The sequence below is a fragment of the Stegodyphus dumicola genome, chromosome 3 (assembly GCF_044657685.1).
Source record: "Stegodyphus dumicola isolate Sdum_Otavi_A_Nest chromosome 3, ASM4465768v1".
NCBI lineage: Eukaryota > Metazoa > Arthropoda > Arachnida > Araneae > Eresidae > Stegodyphus > Stegodyphus dumicola.
Genome location: NC_140770.1, coordinates 12411977 through 12428603, shown reverse-complemented (window position 1 = coordinate 12428603; position 16627 = coordinate 12411977). Strand labels below are relative to the sequence as shown.

The 16627-nt window shown below is 35.3% G+C and overlaps 1 protein-coding gene across 1 annotated transcript in view; it reads left to right on the top strand.

Moving 5' to 3' along the window:
• The window catches only part of LOC118201809 (receptor-type tyrosine-protein phosphatase mu-like), a 213955-nt gene that overhangs the window by 183130 nt on the left and 14198 nt on the right, over positions 1-16627 (top strand). The window contains exons 39-42 of the mRNA XM_085812574.1: positions 4149-4298; positions 7526-7625; positions 8810-8889; positions 11441-11578. Of these exons, the coding sequence (XP_085668700.1) occupies positions 4149-4298; positions 7526-7625; positions 8810-8889; positions 11441-11578 (468 nt within the window). The remainder of the gene's footprint in view (positions 1-4148; positions 4299-7525; positions 7626-8809; positions 8890-11440; positions 11579-16627) is intronic.

The following is a 16627-nucleotide window of genomic DNA, read 5'->3' as shown; positions in this document are numbered from 1 at the left end:
CAGAAAATTGCAGTGTTCTCTTCCGTTAAAGAAATGTAAATTATTATATGAATTCACTATTTGGAAACTAAGTTTCGCATTAGACGCAAGTATTACAAACACAAATATTTCATGTACTGTTGTCCTTCAGAGACTGTACATATAGACCGGATTCAGAACGTTCTAGTTAGACGTAACTCAAAACGTTCTAGTTAGACGTAACTCAAAACGTTCTAGTTAAACGTGATTCGGAACGTTCTTTGCATGTTATACAGAAGTGTTAACAGTACAAGTATTTGACGTGGTATTGCTCGTCATAAACCTTTAATCTATAGACGACATTCAGAACGTCTGCCCAAACGTTAAGAGAACGTTCTGCTAGCACGTTATAGAAACTTTCAAAGAACGTTCTAGGAACGTTATATAAAATTATTACTAGTACCACATTTTGACGTTCTATTGTCCATTAATGAACTACATCTTACAGACGTAATTCAGAACGTTTTGCCTGAACGTTAAAGAAACGTTCTGCTAGAACGTTAAAGAAACGTTCTTCTAGAACGTTGAAGGAACGTTCTGTTAGAAGGTAACGGAGCTTCCATATAACGTTCAAGGGACGTTTTATAAAATTGTTAGTAACACCATTTTTTGACGTTCTACTACCCGTTATTGAACTGTAACATACTGACGTGATTCACCACGTTCTGCCTGAACGTTAAAGGAACGTTCTGTTTTAACGTTAGAAGAACATTCATAGAACGTTATAAAAAAGTGATAGTAGTACCACTTTTGACGTACTACTGTCCGTTATTGAACTGCAATACATAGACGTGGTTCAGAACGTTCAGGTAAAACGTGCCAAAAACGTTGTACTAGAACGTTAATGACACGTTGCATGAAAGTGTTACAAACACAAGTATTTGACGTGTTATTGCCCGTCTTAGAACTGTAACATGTAGACGGCATTTTGGACGTTCTGCTTGAACGTTCCCGACACGTTGGTGAAGCACTTGATCTGAACGTTCTCTGAACGTTCTTGTGCTAGTTGGGAATGTAGATAATTGCTGAGAAAATTAGATTTCGTAGCGTAGTTTACGTGAGATGTGAAATCACTTGGAATCACGTGATATGAACCCTCGAATCAGGATTTGAACCGTGAAAGCATAGTAAATTCTTAAATTAATGTCTTTTTACAAATTTATTGTCTTTACTTATTGGCTTTTAACAAAATTTTAAACGATATTGAAATGTTTATGCCTTCAAAATACAAAATTCTTAGAACTAACATTTGTTAGCGTTTTTTATGTGTATACTGTATGTTGTCGCCAATAAAGTCTGCTTGGCGAGATTTGCGCCGGCGAAACGGAAAAGTACCAATTTTTCTTAAAAGTTAACTAAATTTAAGCAACACAGAACGATATCGGGAAGGTAAAAACTTTCAAAAGCTTTTGAAATATTTTCATACTTTTAATGCATAAGAAAGTGATAATTTAATGAAAATACTGATGAAAGAATAGATTGCTCCAGAAAGAAAATGTTTGAAACAAAACTCTTTAACATATTAGAAGATATGTTATAAGGCATTTTCTCCCTCCTTTCTGCATGTCTTCGTGGTGTAATAAGAAGCATACTCGACGCGTATTCGAAGGGTTCAGGGTTCGAGTCCCGACGAAGGCACTGCACATTTATCATGTCTAAGTGGCGCCAGAACTAAAATGTCGTGGGCAATAATTCGTCGCCACCAGGATTTGGCGATTGGGTCCCCTTATCTCCAGCCACCCTTTAAAAGAAGAGGATGTATATAAGGTAGAGTGGAACCACGTGATACGAGTTTAATTCGTTCCAGCATTGAGCTCGCATAGCGAATTTCTCTTATCTAGAAACAAACTTCCTCGTTGAAAATAATGGAAATCCAGTTAATCCCTTCCGACCCCCCCCCCCCCCAAAAAAATATCAAAAATTAATTTTTCTAATAAATAACACTGGTAAGTAATATAACCGTAGTTTACCTTTATGATAGCTTCAAACACCGACCTTTCAACCATTTCCCGTTAATGTACACCAGGAATAGCTTCTCGACATCTTGTAGGAGTTGTAGGGACGTTGCATGGAAGTAACGGTAACTCCTTTGGCTACAGCCATTGGATACTGGCCATATATGGCTAATAGAAGGGAGGATGTCCTCTTGACTCGACTGAGAATAGGCCATTGTCGCCTGACCCATGACTATCTTCTGAAGGGAGAAGAGAATCCCAGCTGCCCAAACTGCAATGCAGATCTGACAGTCCATCACATCTTGGTGGAATGCCAGAGTTTTAATTATTTTCGCCCAAAACATTTTAATTGTTCAGAATTGGACTTAGGAAATTTAATTGGAAAAACACATGATCGTAATTTGTTTCTATTTTTAAAAGATATTGGCTTTTATAATAGACTTTAACCTGTTTTTTAAAAGATATCAGCTTTTATCATAGACTGTAATCTGTCTCTTTTTACCTAAGCTAGAAGTTTTTACAAATGACTAATTGCATTGTTACCGTTTGTCTGGCGCAAATAACCTTGACAGGTTTTGTGCCAAATTACAATAATCCAATCCAATCCTTTGGTTACATCAAGTTTCTTAATTTCTTCCTGTTTTTTCAGAATAGTGCAGATCGTCGATGTCGGAACGGCCGTAAATCTTTGCCAATTCCTTCACTCTTGCAACACGCTTATGTTTATCTATGATTTCTTTCTTAATTTCAACGGCCATGGCTTCCTTCTTTTTCTTTGCAGCTCTATCTGAGACAACAATCTTCTTGTGAGGCATCGTGAAATAATTATTTTCGCGTTAACTGTAATAAACAATTGATTTACAAGCGCACAAACACCTAAATCAAATAATACCGAGTGATCTGACGAAGGGATTTCCCGGGTCGAATCGGATCAGGAAATGGTGCCACGCATACCAACAGCCTGGCTCGTTACTCGAGTCAATGCTCGTACTTGGAGACAAATGTTTCGGTCGTACTTTTCTCGTACCTCGAATTTCTCGTATATAGAGGTGCTCGTATTTCCAAGTTCCACTGTATTTTCTCTCTCCTTTTCGCATGACTTCGTAGTGTAACTGGAAGGACTTTTCGATGAGTAGTCGAGAGATCCAGGGTTCGAATAACGATGAGGGCATTGCACATTTTTCACCTTTCCTGCTCATAAAAAAAAAAAAAAAAAAAAAAAAAAAAAAAGAAAGAAAGAAAGGTTTGTTTCAGATTTTAAATTACTTTCAAAGGGGCGTTTTTTAACGTTTTGTGTGTTACCTTTATTTATTAAATATCATGTTCTTTGCACTTAAACCATAAAATTCAGTTCAGTAGCAATGTCACAAAATAATTTTAAAATGAGCTTATCTTTAGAATCGCCGATACACAGCTCAGCGCGCTGGAGATAAAAAGGTCTTTTTTCCCCCGTAGAGTGTTGCCACTGCTCGCTTTCAAATCATTGAGTTTGTTACTCAAAATTCGCTAAAATTTTAGAAAATATGAAATCTATCATAAAACCAATTCCAAATTTCAAATTCGGTCTTCCACATGGCCATATTCGTAGGAGGATGACGTCATTCAAAATTCGATAGCTCTGCGTACCGTTGTTTTATCACAATGCGAGAAATATAAATACATTTATGCATATTTTTCATTATTTAATTTCTTCGAAAATAATGCAGGACTCTAACATTCGGTGGCAACAGTTTGAAAAGTAAAACGGACATTTATAGCGATTCAACGCAGAATCGCAAAACGGAAACAATAGTTGTTCAGGGACAAAAAGCCCCTTTGGACTAAAAAAAAACCATCATCCACCAACCTAAAAGTTGGTGGATGATTTGTAATCACCAGGATTTGACGATACCATCACTTAATTCCCAGTCGCGTTTTAAAAAGGGGAGTTTATATTTTCTCTCTCCTTTCCGTATACCTTCGTGATATAACTAGAAGCACACCCGACGCGTATTCAGGAGTCCGAAGTTGAATCCCGCGAGGATACTGCACATCTTTCACGTCTTCAGCATCAAGAAACCTAATGACTCTACACCACCTTTAATGGCCAATTATATATCATTATTATATTTTACCATATTTTGATGTCTAACATGTTATTACAGTAAATGAAACTGCTGTTCTTTTTCATCGCAGGAGCAGTATACATTCATATACGAGGCTTTAGTAGAAGCCATACAGTACGAAGACACCTCCGTACCTCTGGAAAAGATTGGAATGTACCTGAAAGAACTGAACCATATGAGTACGTTAGATCAAAGAGCATTGATTCTGAAGCAATACAATGTGAGTACTAGTTTCGGTATGAGTTTAAGTAGAGTTTTTTTAAAAATTTATCATTTATGTAAAAATGAAACATTAATTTCAGTAAGAATTTAAGTAGAGTTTCTTCTTGCAAAAATTTCTGAAATTTATCCCGTTTTGCAAAAATGAAGCATTTTGCTAGCAATCTTTCATAGGAGGCTTATTTTTATCTCTAATTTAATAACTAGTTTTATTTTCATCCACTAAATATCTCTTCTCTTATAATCTTCGATAATTGTTTTGACCAATCTAATTTGAAGCAGTAGATATAAAAACCAATGACAAAAATTTTAAGCCATAAGTATTGGATATGGACTAAAGTATTACAAAATCAAATACTGCCAACCTGCAGACAAGAATATAGACAATTTATTTAATGTATCTATTTCCTTTACACCACACTAACTTTAGCGTACTTACATGAAAGCAATTATTACATTTGTTTAACTACTATAACCAGACTTCTCAATAATGATGTGTCATGTGATCTACCGCCTTTAGATAGTTATTTATTTTTTAAACTGTTGTTATTATTTTTCGCCTTCCAGGCGGTTTAGTGCTTAGAGAAGCCTACAGCGGTACCAAAGTCACCGGGTTCGTATCCCGGAGAAGGAAGGTTTGTAACTGTCCGTCCCTTCATAGGAGGCAACGGTAGTCGCCTATTAGGCGCCGCCACAGTAAAATAGCCACCACTTCTGGCCTTAGAAGTAGCCAATGCTGAAAATGCAAATGCCAGCCATTGGATTAGAAAGATTTAAACTGTTCCATTTCCTTTCCTGCCATTTTATTTCACGTTCGAATCTGAAAACTAATTGAATCTTTACTTTCTTGTACGAAGTAAAAAGGAAGTATTGTTATCGCGAAAAATTTAGGGTATCATATTTCAATGAAAACATCGATTCTGACCGCTATCCAATGCAATTTAATGATGTTTTTGCGTGACATCCGCAAGTAAGGACAGAATAAAGGACTCCTTTCCCCCTCAAAAAATCATAAGATTGATTTAAAATGAATTCTGAAGAGAATTTTTCGTGGCGTCTGAGCGTACGTATATACCTACGTGCGTATCTCGCATAACTCAAAAACGAGTAGCCTCAGAGTTTTCAAATTTTGTATGTAACACTGCTATAAAATGTAGATATGTACTTCGTATTTTGGTTGCAAAATGCATATATATATATATATATACATATATAAATATATGTTAAATTTTAACAAACATGTATAAATATATGTATTGTTTCAAAAGAATAAATTGAGTTTAATTAATTTAAATGTTAATTTCTAAGGGTACCACTTTATTGGAATTACTTTTGGTTTTGACTTTTACCCTTGCCTGCATGAATGACGAAACACGAATTGAATGATTGGAGAGTTAGGTTTGGAGGCAACTTCCCCTTGATAAGTCTGTCTCCTGCCTACTCTACGATCATTCACATATGCATTTTTTTAAAAAAAATTGTTTAATTTAATTTTAATTTATTAAATTAGTAGATTTATTTTCATGGATAGATTTTACACTTGATTTGCTTATGCTTCTGAATTTAAATGATATTGTAGATTAGTTCTAGAATTAAATCTTTTACATGTTTGCATATTTTTAAATTATTTTAAATTATTTTGGCTTTTTTCCTTTTTTTAGAATTTAAATTTGCTTTTCTACTTTTTTACTTTTATACGTATTTGTTTAGAATTTAAATTTGTTTAAATATAAATATATGTATATATATATCCACTTTGTTACTCGGCTCACTGAGCTCAGTTCTTTTATTTTTATATGTTTGTAAGTTGTGCATTTTCTGCTTTAAAAATGACTGAAATTATGTTGTTCTTATCTTCCGGTTAAGGTTTCTATGCGTTTAGTAAATCTGCATGCAATATTTGTGGAGTTATCAACAATTTAAAATTTGTTCAAGTGCAGCTAAGCCTAATGAATTTTGCGATGGCGGACATGTTTGTTTGCATTTCAAACTTGGCAAAATAGCGGGTTTGTTGTCAATCTAGAGAAACTAAGTTTCGCAACAACAAACATGATGCCTTCTTTTATTATTGCGAATTAAATCATGCTTATTGCATTCTGGAATTTATTCGATGAAATAAGTGTTTCAGATATACTTCGTAATTTTTAATAGAGGTATTTTGAGTTTTTATGTATTTTTGCCTTGTCGGGAAGTGAGAACTGAATTAATCGAATGAGAAATACTGAATTGTCTGTGAAAAACTGTTTATTTTTTGTTTTGCTTGCTTCATTTCTTTTATACATCGTTTTAGATTTATTGTAGTATTCGGATAGAACATGTGGCAACAATTAGACAATACTTCAAATGATATAAATTTATATGCATTCTGAGTTATACTATGGACGAAATGTAACGCTTTTAAGTGAAGCCAGAGTGTCGCTATGGTAAACAAATAGAGTGAATTTTAAAGAGTGCATTTATTCTATTGTGGTTCATGTGCTATCGACGAGGTATATTTAATTCAATCCAATAAGTTTAAATGAAATGCAAGAAAAAATCCGTATAATTTAATATTCCGTGCAAGGAAGTCATGTGCTGTACACATCAGATTTTTAATTTTGTAAAGCTATTATGATTGACGTAATAAACTTTGGGAATTTAAAGTCATTATGATTTAAGCACTACTTCTTATAAGAAGCAATTAGGATACGATAACTGAATTGTAAAACACCAAAGGAGCTTGGTCAATCCTACAGACGGAAGTAATGTAACTGATTCGTGCTGATGAAATATCGAAAGAATCTGTGTATCTCCTCGCAAATATTTCCGCATTTTTTCCTAAGCGCATGGTAATCCGTCAGTAAAAATAATTATTTGGCGGCCATGTCGAGCCATATTCGTAGCGTGGCTGAAGAACTCGTAAAAACAGCGGTTCTAAGGACCAGTTTTGCTTCTGTTTTGTAAAATTGGAAGACATTTAAATTTGAATTAAAAATTTAATGCATTATCTAATTAATTATTGGAATGATTTTATCTATGAATTCTTAATTATTTGGGTTTTTTTATTTAAAAATAGCCTTTTAGTGAAGCCACCTAAAAAATAAATAAATAAATAAATAAAAGCAGTAGATTGCATATCACATCGTTACCGATTTCTGTTTATATTAACTATTCAAAATTTCTAATGATTTCTCTGCTCAGTTGTCTCTTTATTACCTGCAAACAAACTAAACATAATTTTTTAAACAGAAACTAAATAGAGGACAAAAGAAAGTGGATGCAAATAGATGTTCGGTTGCTCTCTCGGAAGTCAACATTTTCAAGAACAGAGATCCTCTAACCGTACCTGGTAAGGCATTAATTTATTATTATTATTTAACATGCACGGGTAAAGCAAAAGCAATAATTTTGTTGCCTAATCAAACGTTTTCTTTCATTTAGTAGCTACAAAATGATTGTAAAAACCTGATTCATCATCCGCTGACCCCACCAGCGGTCGAGGGGTAAAATCGCTGAACACTGGTAGTTCGGTCCGAGGTTCGAATCCCGCGAATGGGCTGGCTGCATGGGTATTTTTGTGGTTTTCCCCCATATATAACGTGTATACGAGCCAGTTTCCCTTAGAAAGTCCTCCACGAAGGCATCCCTCTCCTTAGGCAGATAGCCCTAGTGTGCTTTGCCGTATTCTAAATAAACCAAACCAATCATCATCCGCTGATAATTAGTACTTGCATTGACGGTAATTTATTATATATTAATCTGTTTGATAAATAAACCTAGCAATTTTTATCGTATTATATATGCCAGTAGTATTTTTAAGCATTTAATAGTTATAAGACAGATGTAAAAACGTATATCGATATAATCCGGCGTATAACGCCACCTATGATATCAAATTGCATATTTTAATTTTTAGGTATATTTAAGAAGAAACCTGACAGGTACCTGTGCGATGCTGTCATCTTTTGACGTCATTCATTTGACGATTTTTCGCAGAATTTCGAAAAATGGTATACTGGATTGACAAGTGATAAAGGGAAAAATACGTGCGTGGAGGAAATGCTTGAGGGAGTAAATAATTTTGCAAAGAGGGTGAGTTGTATTCGGTGTAGGTGTGCACAAGACTATTATTCTAGGGTTCCGAGAAAAGAGGGACATAACTTGCGGTAAGAATGCACTTCCGACGAGAATGAATTCGCGAAATGTCTGATATTTTTTCCCGAATGAATGAAAGCGCAATAATGAATATGCTGTATTTAAAGAAATTTATCTGTTGATGAAATTTTTTAAGATCATAAGATAAGTCATTTCTTTTAAATAAAAAGCATTTAGGTATTAGTATAAATCTGATTTCTGTATGCTCTTCTTTTCCAAGTTTTTAAAAGTACCATTTTCATATCCGGTGTGTAAGACGCACCCATAAATTTCGATCTTACTTTTTTTGTATTAGAAGTGCACGTTTACGCTGTAGTATACGGTAATCTCTTCGTATTGGATAACTGGATTAACAGATGGCTTTCATTTTAATTATAGAGGATGCAGCATGTGTGAAAGTTTACGTGGATGACAGAAATGAAGATCACATCGGCTATATAAATGCAGTGTTTGTTGACGTAAGTGCTTATAATCAGCATATCATCATCATGTGTATTTAACTAACGGCATTTGCTGTTATTTAAAATTAGTAGATGCATAATTTCTTAAATGTTGTTTTTAACGTACGAGTACATACATTAGGTCAAGGTTTCTTTAACTTTTTTCAGTCGCGACACCCAGGACCCCATAATATTTACAAAAATTTTATGGGACTCCGTAAGTACTGCGCAAATCCGACACACGCGTGAATGAACTGTCAATTTTTTCACTTGTACTGTAATATACTATTGCAGTTTTAGGTCATTAATTTTAATAATTTAAGACATAGAACAATGTGAAAATTTTAAATAAGTAACAGACGAGATGGCAGCGTCACGTGAAAAGCAAGTCAAATGAACGTGTATATTATGAATGAATGCGTCGAAACATTTTCGTTTTCTTTCTTTGTCTGTATTGTCTTATCTTTATCTGCTTTCAGATACATTGTGTAAAAATAGTATTTGGTAGTTGTAAAATTATTATAAGTTAAAGAAATGAAAACTACTAAAATGTTTGGCGACTCCCAGTTTAAGAAACCCTGCATTAGATGATTAATATACTTATTAGCATCCTAAGTCAGAGTTTTTAAAGCATTTACACTCATGTCCATAAATTAAGGATAATGCAAAATCAGGCAAATGAAGAGTTAGAAGCAAAACAAATTTGACTTATTTGTAAAGCTTATTTATTAAACAAAAGGTAAAGAGCAAAAAAAGATGCTATATGTTTGATATTATTAAAAAAATTAGCGATTTTTTCTCCCTGGAATAAATTACAAAAAAACCTATTTACAAAAAACCAATATTACATGGTTGGTATGATTGTTAATACATTGTATGTCTCCCAGACGATTCAATACAGTCCGTACAACGCCTAGGCATGCTGAGTATGAAATTTATTGATCTGATCTTGGGTGATGCTACACCACTCAAAAAGCAATGCTCTCCGAAGTTCCGATAGACATGTAGGAGGAGGTTGACGTGCTGCAAATCGTTGGCGAAGAATATCCCACGCGTGCTCTACTGGATTCAAGTCTGTTGAGAATGCTGGCCAGTCCATATGGGTGATATCCTTCGATTGAAGGCATTCGCTGTTTGCACCTGAGGACGGACGTTGTCATCCATAAACACAAATTGTGCGCCCATGGCGCTCCGAAACAAACGTACATGTTGTTCCAGAATAACGTCCCGATAGATTTGGCTTGTCATGGTTCCAATTTGAACATGCAGGTCAGTTCTGGAACCCAGAATAATTCCACCCCAAACGAGCACTCCTGCACCACCGTAACGGTGTCGTTCAATGATGTTTTCTTGGTTGTAACGGGTACCTGGAACTCTCCATATGAAAGTCCGGCGAGAATCAGACTGCAAGCTAAACCTGGACTCGTTGGAAAACATCACACAAGCCCACTGTTGCGGTGTCCACAATGCATGCTCTCTACTCCAGGCTAACCGCAGGCGACAGTGAGTTGCAGTAAGTGGAACGCATCTGACAGGTCTACGAGCATATAGACCAATCTGCCCTAAGCATCTGTACACGGTCTGCCTTGAAATTGTCGTACCAGTGGCTGAAGAGAGCTGACGAGACCGGTCTGAGGCTGTGCTCCGCCTGTTTCTTTTGGCAGTAACTGCCAAATACCGGTCCTCATTCGGCGTTGTACCTCTGCGGCGACCTATGCTGTAAAGTCTACTCACATTACCATCATCTTGGAATCGTTGCCAAAGCCTGGAGATGACACTCTGGGCAGTTCCAAGTTCGTCTGATACTTCCAATTGGGTACGCCCACATTCCAGACGGCCGATAATTCTACCACGTAAAAAATCATACAAATGCGTCCTTTGTGTCATATCCGAAGCATTTCAGTGCAATATCCGAATAGTTATTCGGATATTGCACTGATATGCTTATAAAGCGCCTGCGAACAATTGTACTTCTTTGCCTGTATTCCTTATATATCACTCTCTTACACTCTTGTCATTGTGACGTTCCATCGGTGTCATCTGGTTACTTCCTGAAATTTGCATATGATTCTTGAAGATGTGTGTAGTGATTTTACAGGTGATATATTTATTTTAGAGTTCGATTTCCGCGTGACTCCGAATTATCCTTAATTTATGGACATGAATGCATTTTCGGCCCATATATTTTTTATTAATTTGGAAACTGTTTATAATTTATTATCTCATAAAATAATTTTACCGTATTACATAATTTAAATAAAACATCATATTAAAATGAAATATATATGTAACGTAAGATTTAAACCATTTTGACTAGAAAAAATATTTGTAATAAAATGCTTAATATATATATATATATATATAAATGATACATTATTTTGTTTGGTTATTTTTTTAATAATTTTTAAAAATTGTTCAGCTAATGTTTACTATTTGAGAATAGATTTTTTCAAAATTTTACTGAGAATTTTGTAATTTTTTTTAGATTTATTTTAATTAAATAAGTCAACCAATTCCAGGAATAATAGAATTCACAGCGTAATATTTAATACTCTTATCTCATTTTCAGGGATACAGAAAAAAGGGAGCTTACATAGTCACGCAGATGCCTATGACTCATACGACAGAAGATTTCTGGAGGATGATTTACCAATACAGATCTTCGTTCATTGTTATGTTGAACGGCTCCGATGAAACAGACGATCTGGTGAGAAAAGTAACAACACGTTTGCATTCACCTACATTGTCCCACACTATAGCCCACATATTCTTAAAAATTTCATCTTCTTAGGTCTCTTATTTTACTACAGGGTGTCTGAAAAGTCACTACTTATTTTGAAGAGCATCTTAGTCTATGCTCTAGTTTAAAAATAACAAAGTTTCGCCATAGACTTTTTTGGAAGCCAGAGAGATGAAAAATTAGCAACCGCCTTCACCGGGAATCGAACTACGGACCTCTGGAATACCGGCTCAGCGTGCAGAACCACTACATCACGAAGGACACTAGGAAAGTGGGAGAAGTACCTTATACCATTACTACCATTCCAAGAAATACTCTTACAATTTAGTATAACTACCAACACACTCAATACACTTCTGTAGACACGTGGAAACCTAATTCACGGTTCTTCTTAAGAAATCAAGACGTACTCAGTTCATAACAACACGAATTATTTTCTCAGGTTCATCTAGATCTCTTGAGACGAGTCTTGCCCTGTTCTTTGTGCTAGCCTACAGGAAAAGTCCCAAGGGGTGAAATCAGGGCTTTTATTTTCGTTGATCCCCAACCACTGATTTGTCTTCCTGGGAAACTTTTGCTCAGGCATTTCCAAGCAACAAGAAAAAGTGGGTGGAAATGTACCTTTTTTTGCGTAAATGTCTGCTGCACGCTGTTATCCCATTGACTACTGATCGACAACGCAAAGTTCCTAACCATATTCAAGTACCATTCACTGCTCTGTCCGTTCACGAATAAAAACTCACCACTTGGGCGATGTCATTCCAAACAACTCTGCTACTTTAGAATAGGACTGTATTTTTTTCGACAGTAGCACCTGGATCCGCATGACTCCAATAGTGGCAGTTATGGCTATTAACAGAACCACCAACGTCGAAAATTGCTTCATCACTCCGTAAAATGTTTTCAAACAAATCAGGGTTATCTTCACTGCATTCTAACATGATTTCTACGAATTCCATATGGCGGTCACAGTCCTCAGGGAAGAGTCGGGGAACGTAATGGGGCTTTTGAAGATAGAATTTCAAATCCTCTTTGAGACAGAGCGGATGGTATGTCTGTTAACCCAGTTTCTTTGGATGTCTGACAGATGAATTTTGAAGGGCTTCTTTCAATCAGGGGAAAATTCTCGCCAACATGTTCTGTCGCCAAATCTCTTGGCGATTTTTCCCTCTTCTTTCTAGCGGCGTCAAAAAGTAATAATACGTTTGCATTCACCTACATTGTCCCACACTGTGGCACACATATTCTTGAAAATTTCATCTTCTTAGGTCTCTTATTTTACTACAGGGTGTCTGAAAAGTCCCTACTTATTTTAAAGAGCATCTTAGTCGGTGCTAGTTTAAAAATAACAAAGTTTTGCCATAGATACCTCACTTCCGTTGTAGAGACATTAGAATATTTTGGAAGCCAGAGAGATGAAACAAAATGGTTTATCATGGACATGGATGGTTTCAAAGACAAACTGGTTTACATTACGTCTCTGGAGCCTTTCCTTCTTTACATAGACGTTCTTTGGTCATGGACCTGAAAAGAAATAGACCAACTGAAATGGGTTTTCTCCCTCGTCTGAGGCGTTGCCGGCTGTCACCTTGACCACATCCGGAGGAGTAGGGACGACTTGCAGAGATTTAACGGTGGTTGCCTATTGCAGCGTGTCTGTCAAGAAAAAGCTGGTTGTAGCGCCTCATTTCACAAATTAGAATTTCTCCATATTTTTTATTTTTGAAACTGAGATTGATTTTTTTTATTTAGCATATTTATCAAGCATAATTAACGTTCCAAATAATTATAAAGCTATTGCATGCTTTCAGGGCTGGATATTTTTTTAGCTTTTCCTATGCTGTAAGGAAATTTGTAACTACTTCTTTTAGAAAATAATATTTTTAATCTGAACTAATAGAAAATTTCAAACAAGCAATTTTCTCTTGCAATTTGTATGCTTTTTATTGGTGTGAATAAGTAAAAGATACTAAAATATTTAAAAACGAATTTTCGAAAGTTTTATGTAAAACATTCTAAATTGTGCTAATTTTTTAAAATTGTAGATGAGTATTATAGCACAATTTCTATAAAGGAATTTTATTTCAATTATATTTCATAATACATCATAGTGATAAACACTTTTGACCCCTTAATTTTTATACATTTAATTCTAATATTAAAATTATATTTAACCGTAATAATTAATTTTGCTTGTATTTTACAGTGATTATTTTTTAAATTTATTTTTAGTTCTGCATAAGATTTTTTTATGTACTGTTAATTTAATTTATTAGCTCAAAACGGAATTTTGCGCTATTTCACTATAAATGTCCGTGTCTCCTTGCAAATTGTTGTTACCAAATATTATCGCCCTGTATTATATTTAAAGAAATTAAATAATGAAGAATCTACATGAATACATGTATGTTTCTCGCACTGTGATAAAAACGACGGTATCTAAGCCATCAAATTTTGAATAATGTAATCCTCCACACGAACATGAGCATCTGGACGGACGAATTTCAAATTTTTTTTAATCTATTTCATAGTTTGTAAAACTTTAACGAATTTTTCTTTAACAAACTCAACGAGTTCAAAGCGAGCAATGGTAACACTGTACTGAAAATAACATTTTTATCTCCAGTGCAGAAATTCTAAAGATATGCCGTTTTCAAATGTATGTGGTTTACGGGCGAAGAACATGATATTCAATAAATATAGGTAACTCACAAGACGTTAAAAAAAGTTCCTTTTGGGCGTAATATAAAATCTGAATGCGTAATATAAAATCTGAATGCGTAATATAAAATCTGAATTTTATGCTCCGAATCTTATAAATTAATGATAAATGAATAATTAAAATGAATAATCCAATTTAATGTTAATAAGTTAATGATGATATAATCAAATAAATGATCGTTTTGTAATGTTATTATAGTTTTGAAAATATTCATTAAATTTGTTAAAAAATATCAAATTTTGTTTAATTTTACCTTAGTAATTTCAAAGCATCACGTTCTATCAATCTTATTTTTAATTTTACTTTATTTTTACGCAAAATGAAGTTCATAAATTTTATGCTTAGAGTTTTTACCCTTTTACCAAAGTAAAGGTGTTTGTACAAGAATTACGCGTGAAAAAAATGCGCGAAATGCAGTAAAAAGTGCTTTAATGAGATATATTAATTCCTATATGAAAAAAACTGTGACTTTCATAATTTCATCATTATACAACGTATCGCATTTAATAATTAAAAACATTTATGTGATACAAACGCCATAGGTTTCAATGTTAAAGTAAACCAGATCGTCCCTACTCTTTCTTGCGGACATGTCGGTGACGCGCGCCCCGCCCATTGGGTTAGTCTATCTCTTATAAGGTCCATGTCTTTGGTAGGATTACCTCATTCAAAATTGGATGGCTCTATGTACCGTTGTTTTATCAGAATGCAAGAAATATGCATATATTTATGCAGATTTTTCATTATTTAATTTCTTCAAATATAATACAGGGCGATCATATTTGGTGGCAACAGTTTGAAAAGTGAAACGGACATTCAGAGTGATTCGATGCAAAATCTCAAAACGAAAACAATAGTCCCTCAGGGACAAAGCCCCCTTGGACTATGCAAAGTTAGCTTCTAACTTCCCTGTTGACTTGGTGGTAAGAATGTCGGCAGCATTCGAATCCCAGAAAAGGCATGGGTGTTTGGAAATATATAGTGTCTATATGGTTCGGAGAAACTTAAAATTAAAACCGAAAAGCTTCTTGAGATGTTTGGTGGTGGAAGAAGAGGGGTCTGAGATTATCGAATCTGTTCCCCGGGATATTCTCTGTCAAAATTCGGACGAAGCGTTTTCATCATCGCGACAATTTTTCAATCGTCATTTGTGGTGTACGTTGGACAACGTCGTTGGAGAACCGAAAGACTTCGGCCGTTCCAGCTGAATGCAAGTAGTCAGCCATTTAAAGCAACAAAATTTTAAATATCACACTATTCTTACATTAAATCTTTCCTATGACTTCCTTTCCTTCTGTTAACTATCACCATTGAAAAGTAACAGGAACACTATGATGTGTTGTCGGTGTCAAAGATATGGTCACGGGCAATTGTTCTGCAACAATCTCCCTAGATGTCTGAAATGCGGTGAAAGTCATCTGACCTACACGTGTAAACTGCAGAAAGAAGCAAAACAAACCTACAGGTGTCAACTGTAAACTGGAACATGTAGCGTCGGCAAAAATTTGTGAATTTCGAGCAAAAAAATCGAAAACTTGAACCTCCAAAGAAGCGATCTCAATCGACCCATCAGCGAGTCCTTGATGCTGTTTCAAGCAAGCCCTCGTCGAATGAGAAGCGAGAACCTAGAAGAAAACCTCCAAGTGAGAAATCCTACTCCGATGCTGTTTTGCAAGGCTCAAAGGATTTCGAGTTGGACGGAAACCTCAAGAAACTGATCTGAAAACATATGGAGTTTGCTGAAAAGTGTCAAAAGCTGCAGTCACCTCAAAAGTTTTGCTTGCTCTGGGGATTGTTGAAGAGGTGTTCAAAGCGGACTTATAATTTAGTTCGCTTATTGCATGATGACTAATTTTCTCCTTTTAGTTCTAGTGGGCACTATTGGCGCCAGCACACGGACTTGTCTCGTGGTTTTCGCATGGACTTCAGCTGTCATGATGGCATTCTTCTCGTGCGTGTGATGTCTGGGTACTCTTCTGCAACTCATGATTCTTTCCTCTGGAACTACTGTCCGGCATTTTCTAACGTCATGTGCCTTTTTGGCCGTGTTTATATCATCGAACCGGAAACGTTGCGCTTTGCGCGATATTCCGGCAATACTTGTGCGAATGTGAATGTGGATGAAGCTATCACCAGAATGGAAATTGGGTTATTTAAGTACGAGAGAATTTAGAAAAAGAACTGAAGCAATCTGCCAGAAAGCTGCTTATACCTGTTGATGTCCACCTCTATACAGTCTAAACCCTAGGGAGAAATTACATTCGTTACCGCCCATGATATTTGATTCAATAATA